This window comes from Ovis aries, chromosome 1 (genome assembly GCF_016772045.2).
Source record: "Ovis aries strain OAR_USU_Benz2616 breed Rambouillet chromosome 1, ARS-UI_Ramb_v3.0, whole genome shotgun sequence".
Lineage (NCBI taxonomy): Eukaryota > Metazoa > Chordata > Mammalia > Artiodactyla > Bovidae > Ovis > Ovis aries.
This window is the reverse complement of record NC_056054.1, coordinates 110,894,261-110,909,402: the sequence shown is the minus strand read 5'-3', so window position 1 is coordinate 110,909,402 and position 15,142 is coordinate 110,894,261. Positions and strand designations below refer to the sequence as shown.

At 48.8% G+C, this 15,142-nt stretch overlaps 1 protein-coding gene across 6 annotated transcripts in view; it reads left to right on the top strand.

The window, feature by feature from the left end:
• The window catches only part of CFAP45 (cilia and flagella associated protein 45), a 42,660-nt gene extending 28,681 nt beyond the window's left edge, over window positions 1-13,979 (top strand). For 5 of the 6 annotated variants that reach the window (XM_042256298.2, XM_042256285.2, XM_060415161.1 and 2 more), the window contains 6 exons: window positions 1,012-1,141; window positions 5,398-5,544; window positions 7,953-8,066; window positions 8,668-8,861; window positions 13,173-13,397; window positions 13,776-13,979. In XM_042256298.2, coding sequence (XP_042112232.1) covers window positions 1,012-1,141; window positions 5,398-5,544; window positions 7,953-8,066; window positions 8,668-8,861; window positions 13,173-13,397; window positions 13,776-13,854 — 889 coding nt within the window. In that variant the 3' untranslated portion in view covers window positions 13,855-13,979. The remainder of the gene's footprint in view (window positions 1-1,011; window positions 1,142-5,397; window positions 5,545-7,952; window positions 8,067-8,667; window positions 8,862-13,172; window positions 13,398-13,775) is intronic. The other variant, XM_060415157.1, reaches the window with a different exon arrangement.
• The last annotated feature ends 1,163 nt before the right edge of the window (window positions 13,980-15,142 follow it).

Below are 15,142 nucleotides of genomic sequence, written 5' to 3'. Positions count from 1 at the left end.
GCAGTTCTTTCTCCCCATTTGTATTCTGTTCTCTTGCGCCGTTCATCTGTGTACTTCTAGCAGGTACCTGGTCCATACAGTAGGCTCCCATGAAAAGTTTATTTCATGGCTAAATGGCTCTTCGTCTTTTGCACGAACAGTTCCAAGGAAGGGGAAATCCCTGCCTTTTTAGGCAGCTCTAATGAGTTCACCTGGTCCTTATACTGAGTCTAAACCTGCTTCCATGTAACTCTTTTTGCTCCTTGCTCTAGTATATTTCATAGGGAGTCATGACGCCATTCAACAGTACTCTCTGAATGTCAGTGTCTTACTCCTTCCCACAGATACTTGTCCTCATCTGTGTCTTCTCCCACTCTCCTAGCCTTTACTCAGAGATCATGGGATCTAGATGCTTCCAAGGTTGTTGACATCCCAATAACACAGAGGGAGTCACTGGCTGCACTGACTCTAGAATCTGGTTTCTCTGCTTTCTATTGTTGAGCAAGGGTACTGCTGAGTGTAGAGAATTCCGCAGACTCAGCCCTGTACACCAGCAGCCGATGGTCTTAAAATATGAGATTGGATATAAGGACAGTTAGCTAACTAGGCATGGTAGATGGAGTGGGACGACAAGATACACTGGGTGAGAGCAGATGCTCCAGAGAAAGGAGTTACTGTGGGCTTCTTAACTCTGGGAAATCAGCTTGGGAAGGTCACTCCCTCTGATTACTTTGGGAAGTTTTGGGAGGTGGTAGGATTTCAGAAGACCTCAGGTACTGAAAGGAGAAGGTGTCTTATGGGCACACTCTTGGACAAACAAATGAAGGGAGGTAATCTCAGGAAGGGTGAGCCCCAGAATTAGGAGCTTGGAAGAGAAAGGACCGACCCCGCTTGTGGAACATAGTGTTATTTAGGGGGCACTCATCACGTTGTCCCTACAATGCCTCCCATCGTGGGTGTTGTTTGGGTGGAGGTTAGAACAGAGACCTGGACTCTTGGTGTGTAAGACACTGTGGCACTGTTTCTTCCCAGAGGAAGACGGCACATTGTGGAACAGATGGAAAAGAACCAGGAGGAGCGATCGCTGCTTGCTGAACAGCGGGAGCAGGAGAAGGAGCAGATGCTGGAATACATGGAAAAGCTCCAAGAGGAGGATCTAAGGGTAACTGGGCTGCACAGATCATGCCAAGTTCTGCCAGCAATAAAGCCCTCCGACGCTGTGGGGTTGGAGTCGGTGGGCTGATGTTCCGTCAGACACATGCACGTTTCACGACATCATCACCGTCAACTTTTTATTGCCATATGAAACACTTGTTTGGCTGAGGCCTCATGAGGATGAGCAGTGATTTAGATACTGTCCCTGCCTTCCTGGGACTTGGGGTCCAGGATTGACATATCTGTGTAAATGGACACACCAAGGAAAGATATTGCTGCATGCTTTGCACAAATAAACATAGGGATGTTTTATTGTCTTCCCTCAATTATCTTGGGATATTGTATACTTTGTTCATGAACAGCAGCTGTCTTTTAGTTCCAGGCTCTCTGCTGTTACCTCACCCAAGGTACGTTGCATCCCAGTGTCATTAATTGTATGGACAAGCCAAACGTTTTTTCCTGTTAGCCTATCTAAAATTAGTAGGCATCTCCATTGCATAAGAAATAAATAACATAGCTACTCAAACTAAGTAGGCTTAAAAAAATCCCCTTCTATTGGCCTTATTGGATCTTTTGCAATATATGAAAGCCCCTGGCTCAGAGAGGAGGTACATGGCCAGCACTTGGAGCATTTATTCTTTTCCCCTCAATTTTTTTTACTTTGGAAACATTTTGCACACATAGACACATTCAAAGAACTGTACCACACCCATCAGTGCTTCCCCTGTATTTAATGATTGTTAATTCCATGGAGCTGCTTGTCTCTTTTAGATGTATATACGTATTTTGCTATTATTAAGGTATTTGAAAGTAAGTTTCCCATATCTTGGCACTTTGCCTAAATGCTTCAACTTGTATCTCTGAAGAACAAAGACATTGGCTTGTCAGCAGTACCATTATCACATCCCCCCATCAAAATTTTGAGTCTGACCATTCTACAATATCATTTAATATTTAATCTACATTCAAATTTACCCGGTTGTTCCAAAAATGTATTTGCCATGGTTTTCTCTCTTCCAAACCAGGATTCAGTCAGGGATTGAATCATCAGGATTCACACACTGTATTCACCTAAGTCTGCTTTGATGTCAGAGTTTCCTTATCCATTCACTGATTTTAATAACACTGATATTTTGAAGTACTCAGGCCAGCTGATTTGAAGAATGCCCCATATTCTGATTTGCCAGGTTATTGCCTAATGGTGCATTTAACTCATGGAACCTGTATTCCTTTATTGTTCTCCTCTTCCCCCATGTTTATGATGACTGAATCGTCATCTCCCAGTGCACTTGATGGTGAGGGGTGACAGGGGGCCCGGCTGGGTCTCATGGGGAGGGGACCTCATAATTATGAAGGCTTCTCAGAGCGCCTTCAGTCTAAGGTACAGTGTGAGAAGTGGGAGGCAGATCACTGGGTGGCTAGGGAAGATGAGGGGGCAGGCAACTTCGTGAGCTGCTTGAGAAGGGGACCAACAAGGCCAAGAAGACAGACAAGACCTGGCCAAGCTCCTGGCTCAGGAAAGGGCCAGAAAGGATAGGTCTGGGGTAGACATGCAGCATACTGAAGAACCCAAATTCGCTGTGGGGAATGGGCATTGGTGGGCTCACTGAGGGGGCTTTCCAGATGGCTCAGTGGTAAAGAATCTGCCTGCAGTGCAGAAGATGCAAGCAACGCCACAGGTTCAATCCCTGGGTTGGGAAAATCCCCTGGAGGAGGGCATGGCAACCCACTCCAGTATTCTTGCCTTGGAGAATCCCAGGGACAGAGGAACCTGGCAGGCTACAGTCTATAGGGTGGCACAGAGTCGGAGACAATTAAAGCGACTGAGAACACACGCAGGGGCTCATTGAGAGAGTTCCAGGTGTCGCTGAGTCAACAGTTGCTCAGGTGTTATGTCATTGTCCCTTTCTTGTCCTTCTAGGCACTCCCTGAGTCTTCAGGAAGTATTATGGGGCAGAGATAGAAACCTCTGCCTCACCAGTTTAGAACTGCATTAACTCTTTGCGAACAGTGCATGGAATTCTCCAGGCCGGAATACTGGAGTGGGTAGCCTTTCCCTTCTCCAGGGGATCTTCCCAACCCAGGGGTCAAACCCAGGTCTTGCACGTTGCAGGTGGATTCTTTACCAGCTGAACCACCAGTTTTTCCCACCTTGCTAGCAAGATGGAGAGAGTGTCAGGAGTCAATGTGGGGTTGCTTTGCAATGGCTTCAAAGATGAGAAACAGAGAAAATTCTTTGGTTTCTTGGAAATGAAATGAACCCACAAAAACAAACCAAAAAAGTAAATAAGCAAAGAAGTAAGGTAATGAATATATGATTATATGTATGTCATAGATCAGAAGTCAGCAGCTTTTCTAGCTTTGAGGGTCAGTGGGTTTAAATACTACCTTCAGATGGTAAAGAACCCACTTGCCAATGTAGGCAGACCTAAGAGACATGGGTTCGATCTCTGAGTTGGGAAGATGCCCTGGAGAAGGGAATGGAAACCCACTCCAGGATCCTTGCCTGGATAGTCCCATAGACAGAGGAGCCCGGTGGGCTACAGTCCACAGAATTGCAAGAGCCAGACAAAGGATTAACACTTTTGCTTTCACTCTGAATACCAATATCGGGCCTAAAACTGATGGGGGAAAGAAAGGTAAGAAGTAAAGGAAGAAAGGGAGATGAGGAAGAGAGGCTGTGGGATTTGGAGCAGCAGGACAGGGGCTGTGGAGTGAGCCAGGAGGCTGGCGCGTGGAGGCTGAGGGGGTGCGGGCGGTCATGACTCAGGCGCCACACGGACCTGGCGGGAGGCAGACAGCACTGTGCTTTTCTGTTCAGGAGGCTCCCTGGAGGAAGGGCCCTGAACAGCGCAGCAAGCCAAGCTGAGGGAGGGCCAGCAGCATCGCCTGGGATGCATTAGGGCAGAAGCTGGGCAGATAGGACTGGAAGACCAGCAGGGGTTAGTCTTTGAAGATGTGGAGGCGTCTGGGAGCAGTGTGGGAGGTGGGGTGAGTTGACAGGTACGAGAGTTTGAAGCAAGGAGTCCAAGTTTGAGAGGATAGGGAGGACCCAGCCCGAGATCCCAGTGCCCCTCCGCATCAGGGCCTGGGGATGTGCTCAGAAGAGGTCTGATCACTGGGTGCTTTCAGAGGCTCCAGCTCATTTCTTAGAAGGGATCTTGTCACTCATGATGATGTGGACTCTGATCTCCATTACTCATTGTGCTTCTGAGATTTTATTTTCCCCCTTTCTCACTTGCCTCTCACCTTCTTCCCCATCTTCCTTGCCTCGTTATTGAGTATTTGCTGTTTTCCTCTCAGTATCGGGAAAGAGAAGACGTGTGACTCGTGGTCCCTGTCCTCTGGCTGGGACAGAATGAACACTCAGGAAGTGGGTGGGCCCCACAAAGCAGCATATAATCAAATCCCAGGAGGTATATCACCATCCTAGGTGCAAAGGGAATTCAGAAATGCAGAGAGAATGAAAACTTGGGGCAATCAAGTCAGAGTTCCAGAGACAATTGGAACTTTAATTAAGATAGACCGGGTTCCAAAATTCTGGGCTCTGGAGTTTATTAGCTCTGTGGACCTGGGCAAGTCACTTAAACTCTGGGCCTCAGTTTTTCCATTTGCATGAGAAAGATAACAAGACCTAATTTTCAGGGTTTGGGGATACATTTAGGGATTAGAGGTAGGTTATATAAAGTTATATAAAGTACTTTCTATTCATAAGAATAGACTTCCCTGAGACTTCCCTGGTGGTTCAGTGGTTAAGACTTTGCATTTCCACTCCAGGGCGCAAGGTTTCCCTCCCTGGTCAGGAAACTAACATACTGTGGCATGGCCCAAAAAAGGTACTCAGTTAGCATCATACTTTATTATTTTAATTATCATTATTGAACAGAGACCAAAAGTTTGGGTTAGAATAGGAGAAGGGAATTGAAGGCAAGAGGAAAACATTATGAACCAGTGATAGGATTTTGCCTGACATGTGGGAGACACTGAGTAGAATTTTAGGAGCCTTTACTCCTTGAGACTGAATAGAGATCAACAGTGTCAAGGCTGCCACAAAGTCAAGGTGGATGAAGACTGCCAAGGGCTGTTTGGCTAGAAGAGGTCATTCATGATCCTGGAAAGAGTAGTTTGAATCAAGGCCAGTAATGAGAACTAGACTGCAGAGCGTGCATCTCTTTCCCTGCCTCCATCTGTGTCTCTCCATCCTGGTAGGCCAGTATCTTTCTGTCTCTCTTCTTCTCTGAGGCTCTCTCCCTTTGGTGGCAGGACCTGGAACAGAGGCACCAGCAAAAGCTGAAGATGCAGGCTGAGATCAAACGCATCAATGATGAAACCCAGAGGCAGAAAGCAGAGCTGCTGGCTCAGGAGAAGCTGGCTGACCAGATGGTGATGGAGTTCACCAAGAAGAAGATGGTAGGGACCCGCCCTCTGATGCCTGGGACTTCTGAGCAGGAATGGAATGTCTGTCTCAGGGAGGGGTAGCCATGAGTCCTGAGTGAACTCAACAGAAGGCAGTCACGTCATCAGCCTGAAAATTCACGTCCTTAGTTCAAGGGCCTGGCTCCTTTTGCTTTCTACCTGGCCAGTCTCCTTGTTCATTACCAGAGAATAGCCTGCAAAGGACACCCTAAGTAGCATGTTATCCTTGTTAACACCTTTGATTGGAATTTGGGATGAGGGTCAGGTTCAGGTAGGGAAGAAAATTAAAACTATTGGTGAAGGTGAAGATTTTGTGGATTCCTCATGACCTGGATAATTATATCTCCAGTAATTATGAGTCAGCTGCCCTGTAAATTTCTTGTGAAAATTCCTATCTTGGGCACCCTTTACTTGGTGCTAGATTTGGAAAGCAGAGGCTTCAACCACCAGAACAAATACACTGTGGAGCAGAGAGCAATGCATGAGAACAGTTCCAGGGAGATACGCAGCTCGCGAATGCATTGATTCTTTCTGGGGCGATGGCATGATTGGAGTCTGTGAGGAATGGAGGGCAAAGAAAAGCTTTTAGACATGGTCTAGATGGAGTGAACATGGATTTCTGTCAGAAGAGAAGGGAGAAAAGTTACTCAGTTCCTCATGTGGTAGTCCTGTCTCCCCTCCTAGCTTTGAGCTTCTGTGATGACACCACACCTCTCTAAGGAAGTCTTACTGGGGGAGGGTGTTGGTACAGTTGGAAAAGGCAGGTTTGATATACCTCAGTACTCCAAATGCAAACCACAGAAAATGAAGCTCAGCAAAGCTTGCTTATTGGTTCTGGCTTCTTCATTGAATGCCAGCTATATGCAGGCAACAGTGAGAATGCAAGACTTGGAACATGGGTTTCTGCATAATAACGATCATACCACTACCATTTATCAAGTGCTTAGTCTATGCACGGGCTCTGTGCTAAGTGCTTCATGTGTGTTGTCTCATCTAATCACTCACTTCTTGCAAACTTAGTAACTGAGTGATGGAAAAGATCCTAAATGCCTCAGTGTGTCCAGTTACCAGACTAGGCTGAACATACCTAGAATAATACCATGTACCTCATGTGGACGTCAGCCACTGTTCCTGAGTGGATGACGGTGGTGATAATAAGCCAGTCACGTGCAGGAGTTGTGAACAGGTCTATTGGCTGCAGCAGAGAGTCTCTGGTGGCTGTGATGGGAAATGAGGTGGTGAGATGATGGAGAGCTGAGAGCAGTTGTTGGGGAGGCCTTGGACCTTGAGCAGCACCGCAAGTGTGGAATGATGAGGAATTGCCCTAGATTTCTGACCAGGAAAGGACAATGTATGACCTTCCTACCCAGAAAGGTCATTAGCAGAAGGAGCTGAGAGAGGTGGAGACTGGTAAAGGGATTGGGCACTTGGGCATGACCACAACCCACCATAAGTCTCCAAGGATATCACAAGCCCCTCCCTGACCTCACAGTGGTCTCCACTCTTACAGCTGAGGCTGCCCCGAAGGCAGAGATAGGTGGTGGAAGCCTCCAGAGTTCCCTGCCCTGCCATATAGGGCAACGCTGAGCAAAGAGACCAGCTTGACACACATGCAGCCATGCACACTTCACAGCAGATAACGCACTGTGGTGCACAGAGTCTAGACAGGTAGAACAAGGTGAAGCCATTCGTCTTATGAATACCCCAGAATGGTAGTTGGGACGCTGCGTATAGAAAGCTTTTAGGGCTATGTCTGCACTTTCAGAGAGGTGGCAAAGGGAACTAATTTTGATGGCTCACTCCTTAGGTAACTGCCAACCACTGGGGGACCGGACATCATAGGGCTGGCCATTTGCCCAAGGACTAATGAGATAACTTCCACCTGCTGTACTTTATAAGACAGGCAGGAAGCCACAGTTACTATTTCTAGAAACTTGGCCCAGAGGCCTTACAACTTGGAAATTGTGAAGTAGAGGACCCAGCATGAAGTCTGGGCTCACCTGTAGGTGAATCTGGCTCGTGGTTTACAAGCTGTGCAGTCTTGGACAGGACCCTTGAGTTTTATGAGCATTAGTTTCTTCATATCGAATATCTATCTCATGAGACATTGCGAGGACTCTCTGGGATATTACAGGAGAAGACATTTTGTAAGCAGTGAAGCATCTTACAAATGCTGATTAGTTTCATAGCTATGCATTGCTAGTCATGTTGCCCTACATTAAAAGGAGTCACACAATTATCCTTCAATTAAAAAGCAATTATCCTTCAATTAAAAATAAATAAATTTTAAAAAACGGAGTCAGGGAGGGGTAGGGGGCATACTGAACAGACAGGGGCTCAGTTTCTTTCTGCAAGGCTGGGGCAGATGGGAGCCATTCTATGAGATCTTTTCTTCCTGGCAGGCCCGAGAAGCAGAGTTTGAGGCTGAGCAGGAGAGAATCCGGAGGGAGAAAGAGAAGGAGATTGCCCGCCTGAGGGCCATGCAGGAGAAGGCCCAGGATTACCAGGCAGAGCAGGTACCTGTTCGATCTTGGCTTCCCTCAGCCCCTCATACCTGCTTAACTCGTCCTTTGACAGCCTGTAAAATAGCCTCAAGGATGAGGGTATAGAAGAGAGGATGCGAGGTACCTCAGCTTCAGTAGTTTGAGGATGGAGGGATGGGCCTGCTCACACACCTATGGCAGCAAGCATTGAGGAGTGCATTACTTGCCTAACATCCAAGGGAAAGTTTTGGCTGCCACATAAAGAACTTTCAACCTTAACTAACTATTGAAATGTGTCACGGGAGGAGGAAACAGTGGCATCTCCATCATTAGCAGTTTTTAAAATTAGAAGCAATCGCAGGACCGCCTGGAGGTGTTTGAGGTATAGGGGAAGAACTGGGATAAGCTGGTGGGGTTCGGGGGGAGAAGGACAAGATGACCCTTCAGGGTATCTTCTGACCTGAAAGTTCTATGACAGGTTTCCGTTTGTTCTCTCTTAGCATAATCTTGTTGCTAGAGAAATTCCGGAGGTTTCTCGAAGCAGGCTGGGTCAGCTGGAGCAGGCGTCGTCCTAAAGGGACCTGAGGGTGTTTTTTGCACCCTCACTGGCCTCCCCCACCCTCTCCTTCCCCAGGATGCCCTGCGGGCCAAGCGCAATCAGGAGTTTGCCGACAGAGAGTGGCGCAGAAAGGAAAAGGAAAACGCGCAGAAGAAGCTGGAAACAGAGGCCATGCTGCGGAAAAGTCGACTAGAACAGGTGGCTTTCAAGGAGCACACTCTGGCTGTCCAGGTGCAACGGGACCGGGATGAGTTCGAGAGGATTCTCCGGTAGGAGGGGCTGGGACCCTCGGCTTCCTTTCCGAGTACTGTGGCAGGGACGGTCCGTACTGGTGGACAGGTGCCTTCTGGCATGTCCATAGACAGATGCGCAGCCACCTTGACCGCGCTGATGCGGGGCATTCTACCTCGATGGGTGACTGAAATATTTCAAAGACACTTGAGCCAAGAATTTTATTAGAGAATGGAAATATATTAATAGCACCTGGAAGTGTTTAAGGAATTGGGGATTATTGGGATTATTTACCCAGGAGCATTAAAAGTATGAATAAAGATATAACTCTGGGCCCTTCTGCTGTCTCTGTCTCCATGTTCCTCAGCAAGTTTGGGCTGAAACTGCAGCAGGAGAGGTTGAGAACAGAGAAGAACTCACACGCTCTGGGTTGCAAGTCATCAGAGCAGGACTTCAAGGGAGGTCTTTGCCATTCATTTGACAAATATATATTAAGCACGTAAATTCAAGGCTCTGTGCTGGATGCTATGGTCTTGATATTAGAGATGAATAAAACACCATCCTTGCCCATTCATGTAGGAAGGATGTTAGAGACTCATATCTGGATGGACCTCACCTATATGCATCCATCTTTCCTGCCTTGCCAGCTTGTTATCCTTTTACTTTTGTTCTCTCTGTTGGCTCAGTGATAATTCCAGCCGTAAGTGGAAGTTAAGTGTTCACATCTCTCACTGTCTCTGTCTCCCTCCTCCTCCCCAAAGGCAGCCAGCAGTCTCAGCGGCTCTACTTTCTACTAGTTAGATCTGCCACCACCAGACTGGTGGTGTTCTCCTAGCTCTAACTGTTTTGGCCTAACTGGGAAAGACTCTCTTCTTACTCTGGTTCAGACTCTTATAAGATTAAAAAAAGAAAAAAAATTAAAGGAAACAAACTGGGGAATCCCCTGGTGGTTCAGTGGTTAGGACTTAGCACGTCACTGCCAATTCCCAACAAGGGGAATTAAGATCCTGTGTGCTGTGAAGTGCAGCCAAGCTTAAACCAAAAAAATTAAACAAATAAAGGAAACAAACGAAATTTGAATTGAGGCAGAGTGGTACAAACTGCAGAAATCATGCTCAGATAGATAGAGACTGAGTGGAGCAGCCCGGAATTATGCTCAGATAGGTAGAGATTGAGTGGAGCAGCCCAGCTTTCTTGGTCTATATGCTCTTGGACCTTCTTGCTACTGCCCCAGTTAGTTGCATGCCAGACCAGGCCCCTTGATTCCTGGGCAGAGACAGAACAGTCTATAGGAATCGTCGTCTTTGCCGGAGCTAAGTTCTTGGACTTGTATGGGACTCTGGACCCTCGGCCTACCTCCATTGGCTGTGATGTCCTTTGGCTTTGTAGCTCTCCTTGCCCTCAAGGGTCATGCCATGGTCTCCAGATGCCTGATAAAGATGGCACTTTCCTTAACGGCCCCAAAGCTTTGGCCCCTGGACTCCAGGTTGCCTTTTAGATATCTGCCCTCCCCAGCCTCTGTGCTCTTAGACATCTGGGCTGCCTTTAGCAGTCACTGCTGCTGCTGTTGCTAAGTTGCTTCAGTCATGTCCGACTCTGTGCAACCCCATAGATGGCAGCCCACTAGGCTCCCCCATCCCTGGGATTCTCCAGGCAAGAACACTGGAGTGGGTTGCCATTTCCTTCTCCAATGCATGAAAGTGAAAAGTGAAAGTGAAGTCACTCGGTCATGTCAGACTCTTAGCGACCCCATGGACTGCAGCCTACCAGGCTTCTCCGTCCATAGGATTTTCCAGGCAAGAGTACTGGAGTGGGTTGCCATTGCCTCGTTGGGTTCAGTTCAGTTCAGTTCAGTTCAGTCTCTCAGTCGTGTCTGACTCTTTGTGACCGCATGAATCGCAGCACGCCAGGCTTCCCTGTCCATCACCAACACCCGGAGTTCACTCAGACTCACGTCCATCGAGTCAGTGATGCCATCCAGCCATCTCATCCTCTGTCGTCCTCTTCTCCTCCTGCCCCCAGTCCCTCCCAACATCAGAGTCTTTTCCAATGAGTCAACTCTTCGCATGAGGTGGCCAAAGTACTGGAGTTTCAGCTTTAGCATCAGTCCTTTCAAAGAAATCCCTATACATGTTGGAAAGAAATTAAAGCCCTACTGTTGCCACTGACCCATTTGTCCCTTCTTGGCTTTGTTTGCCTGGAGCACATGGACTAGTCAGTTATTAACGCTAGACCAGCCCTTTGGAGAAGTTCAGTCTCATCTTTTGTTCTAGGTTAGCATCGGGACCTAGTGTCTCCAGGGCCACGTGATCACCATGGTGGGCGTCTCCAAGTGCTAGGAGCGTCTCTGCCATGGCCAGCAATTGAGCTTTTCCTACTTCAAAAGCACGGCCTCCTCTATGGCTTATATATGGACTTCCTGCTTCTGGACAGAGGGATGCCTTTAACTGTCAGCCTGTTGACTAAGCATAAATAGCTGACCTACCCTACTCAGTGAAATGCCTGGCAGCTTTCAAAAGGTACTAGTGCCCAGGGACCACAGCCAGAGATTCTCACTGAACGGGTCTGGGATGAGGCCCAGGCACCAGTAGTTCTGAAAGTCCCCAGATGATGGTAATGCAGCTGGCTCCAGGATCCTAGCCCCAATCCTGTGGAATGACTGGGCCCTTCCTGTTCGGGTTTCCAATTGCATGCCACCTCAGGGGCTGTCTGGTGACACATACAGGTCCCCCATTTCCACCCCGTTTCACATCATGTGAAATGATAGAAAGCTGTTTTCTATACAGGAACATAATGGCAAGGCAGGGGGGGGAGTCTTCTGCTTTCATAGAAGTGTCAGCAGTTTTCTTTTGATAAACTGAGAAGCCTCTGTAGAAGGTATAGACATTTGGGAGGTATCTGTATGGTTAAGAGAGTTGCTGGGGGACTTCCCTGGTGATCCAGTGGCTAAGACTCCACACTCCTAAAGCAGGGGGCCCTGGTTTGATTCCTGATCGGAGCTAGATCCTGCACGCCACAGTGCAGATCTTGTATACACAACTAAGACCTGGTGCAGACAAATAAGTAAATAAAAAAAAACAAAAACAGTTGCTCGGAGTTGAGAGGACACGCCATGCACGGCGGAGCTTGGAAGACGACTGAAGGAAGTGAGTCAGGGTAGTGGTGCTCTTGGTTAGGGTATGAGTGACCTCAGTTGAGACATCCTGGCCCAAGATGATTTTACATTTTATTTTTGATTACACTGAGAAAGAAAGAAGATGTTAGCTCAAGATGGCCTATGATTGCATTTCCTCTGAGATGTGAGTGCATTTCATTTGAGCTTTTTTTTGTTTTCTGAACATATCTGGTCTACATTGGCCATTTTCCCTTGGGTGTCAGGGTTCAATTAAGTTTTCTTGTGGAAGAGGCTCCTGAAAGAAGTTTAGAGTTGGAGCAGTAAGAGATAACAGGCAAAGTTCCTTCTTCTTCCAGCAATTAAGGAGAGCCAACATCACAGATTTTACTTCTTTGAACTTCCTAAGCATTGTCTTTGTTGGTTTTGTTAATGTCATTATTACTGATAATGGCAGGGATGTAAGGGAGAGAGGGAAAGATATCTCAGAACAAGCTGAGAGGAGTCGGGCATTGTTACCAGAGAGCAGAGGAGGACAATGGCTTCCACTGGGGCTTCCCTGGAGGCTCAGTGATAAAGAATCAACTGCCAGTGCAGGAGATTCGGGTTCGATTCCTGGTCTGGGAAGATCCCACAAGCTGCGGGGCAAGTAAGCCCATGTGCCACAACTGCTGAGCCTGCGCTCTAGAGCCTGGCAGCTGCAACTACTGAGCCCGTGTGCCGTGGCTGATGAAGCCTGCCTGCCCTAGAGCCTGTGCTCGGCAACAAGTCAAACCACTGCAGTGAGAAGCCTGTGACCACAGCTGAAGGGTAGCCCTGCCTGCTGCAACTGGAGAAAAGAAAGAAAACGCCCGAGAAGCAATGAAGACCCAGCAAAGCCAAAAATAAATAAATAGATAGTTTCCAGTGGGTGAAATCCCAGGTGTAGGGCCAGCTACAAAATCTATAGGGCCCGGTGAAAAATGAGAATGTAGAGCCCTTTGTTCAAAAATTAAAATAGCAGAGACTTAGGCCAAGCAAGGGGCCCTTCTAAACATGCCCATGACGGAGTCCCATGCCCATGAACCTGGACCTGGCTGGGAACAGCCTTTGAGCTTGGTCTCTGAGCCACGGTAAGGGAGGGCTTTGGTCTCTCAAGCATGTTCCTAGAGGAGCCCACCCAGGAACTCCCCCAGACCCTTCCCTGGGTTGGGCCAGCTCAGCCTAGCCCGTTCAACAGCCCATGTCCCTCCTTCAGGGCCCAGCGAGAGCAGATTGAAAAGGAGCGGCTGGAGGAGGAGAAAAAGGCTACAGGGCGCCTGCAGCACGCCAACGAGCTCCGGCGCCAGGTGCGGGAGAACCAGCAGAAGCAGGTGCAGGCCCGGATCGCCACCTTCGACGAGGGCCGGCGCCTCAAGGAGGAGGCCCAGAAGCGGCATGAGCGCATTGAAGACATCAAAAGGAAAAAGCTCGAGGAGCTGAGGTGCACTGGGGTCCCCTCCTCCCCCGTTGCTCTCCCCTTACCCAGGGAGGCAGCCTGGAATGTGCAGGGTTAGGGGAACGAAGGGACGGTGATAGGGGTGTAGGGAGGGCCTCCTGCCTGACTCCAGGCTCACATGGGCTGTTGCCCTCTGAAGGGGGCTCCTGCAGAATGTTCTGAAGCTGGGACTTCCTTGGTTGGCTCTCTGGGTAACTCCTTAGCAGGATGCTGGAGCCTTGACAGGGATGTGTTTGGGGAATGAGTGGTGGGACCAGGCTCAGGGATACAGGTCCCTAGGTTCTTTAAGCCTGCTTCTGCTGTCTCTTTGGTCCGCGCCCCACCACCCCTACCCCTTACACCCACCCTTTGTTTTCCCTGCAGAGCCACCGGCCTTCCTGAGAAGTACTGCATTGAAGCTGAGCGCAAAGCTAACATACCAGTCAACACTTCTGTGAATTGAGGGAACCCCTCTGCCCCTCAAGATGCCTTCAAGGGGGGCAGGTTCCTCCCCAGCTCTCAATGTCCATAGCTGCTGCTAATCTAGACAGTTCTGAGTTATAGATTAAATCTATTCTACTTCTGTAAGGGTAGTCCAGCTTTCTTGCTGGGGGGAATGTGGCTGCTCTGGACTAAATGGGGAACAAAATAGGTTATGGGGGCTCTGGGCTGTGGGCAGTATGATGGTCGAGACAGAAATTAAGGGCTTCTCTCTCATGGGCAACCTCCTAAGCTGGGTGGTCCCTTTGTCCTGGGGTCTCCTGGCTTTTGCGGTGACCCTCTGGCATGCTGTCTTCATGTCCACTTTCAGCTCAGTCTTATCTCTGTCCCCACTCCGTGCCAAGCGGAGAGGCATTTCATGGCAAGGAGCTAGAGATGCTGGCTCAGGGAGGGGCTGAGGCAAGGGCTGGGGCAGGAGGTGCCAGAGCTCTTACAGGCACATGCCTGTGTCTCAGACCGTGAATGTCGAGAGGGTGACGTTTGAACCTGGGGCTCACCCTCCTGTCTCAGCTCTCTCCTGCCAGAGCCCTTTCAACTCTTGGTAGTGTCACCACACAGGCACCAGCCCCATCTCCCATCAGAGCACCACCCTGCCTGCCCGGTCCCCTTACCCAACACAACTGTCTCCTCACTCAAGTGGCTGGCTCTCTTTAGTCCCCCTCACTGCAACAAGTGGGGCTTCCCAAAGCCATCTTTCTCAGTGTTAGCTTGCCTCACTCTTCCTCAAAATATTCTTCATTCATTCATTCACTCACCCAAGTATCTCTGAGTACCTGCCAGATGCTAGGTACATTTCTAGTTGAAGTCAATGTCCAGTGAACGCAGTGAACCTGGTTCCAGTCCCAGAGAAGCATCTCATCTGTGTCCATCAGTCTGCTCTTGCTTTCCACCAGATTTCTTGTATCTTTAGAAGAGTCTCAGCCTATTTAGAAGGACTTGATGATCAGGCTCCCATTTTGGACTGTGTACTAGCTTCCAGAGATGGAGCCAGTTCCCCATTTTTGTATGTCTTTGCAGGGAAAGGGCCTCCATCCAGCTCCCATCACTATGGCAACCTCCCTCCCCCTCAGTTTCATTTCTCCAATCTAGAGTCTGGTCTTGTCTCCTTTGGTGGGTCCTGTGCTGAGAGGAGGCAGAGGACAGCTGCCGGGCACATCCCAGGTGTTTACAACACCAGGTGACGAGGGCCTTGGGCAAGAGTCCTTCATTTATAGGACCCAGGGAGAGTGGGCAAGCTGCTTCTTGTGCTG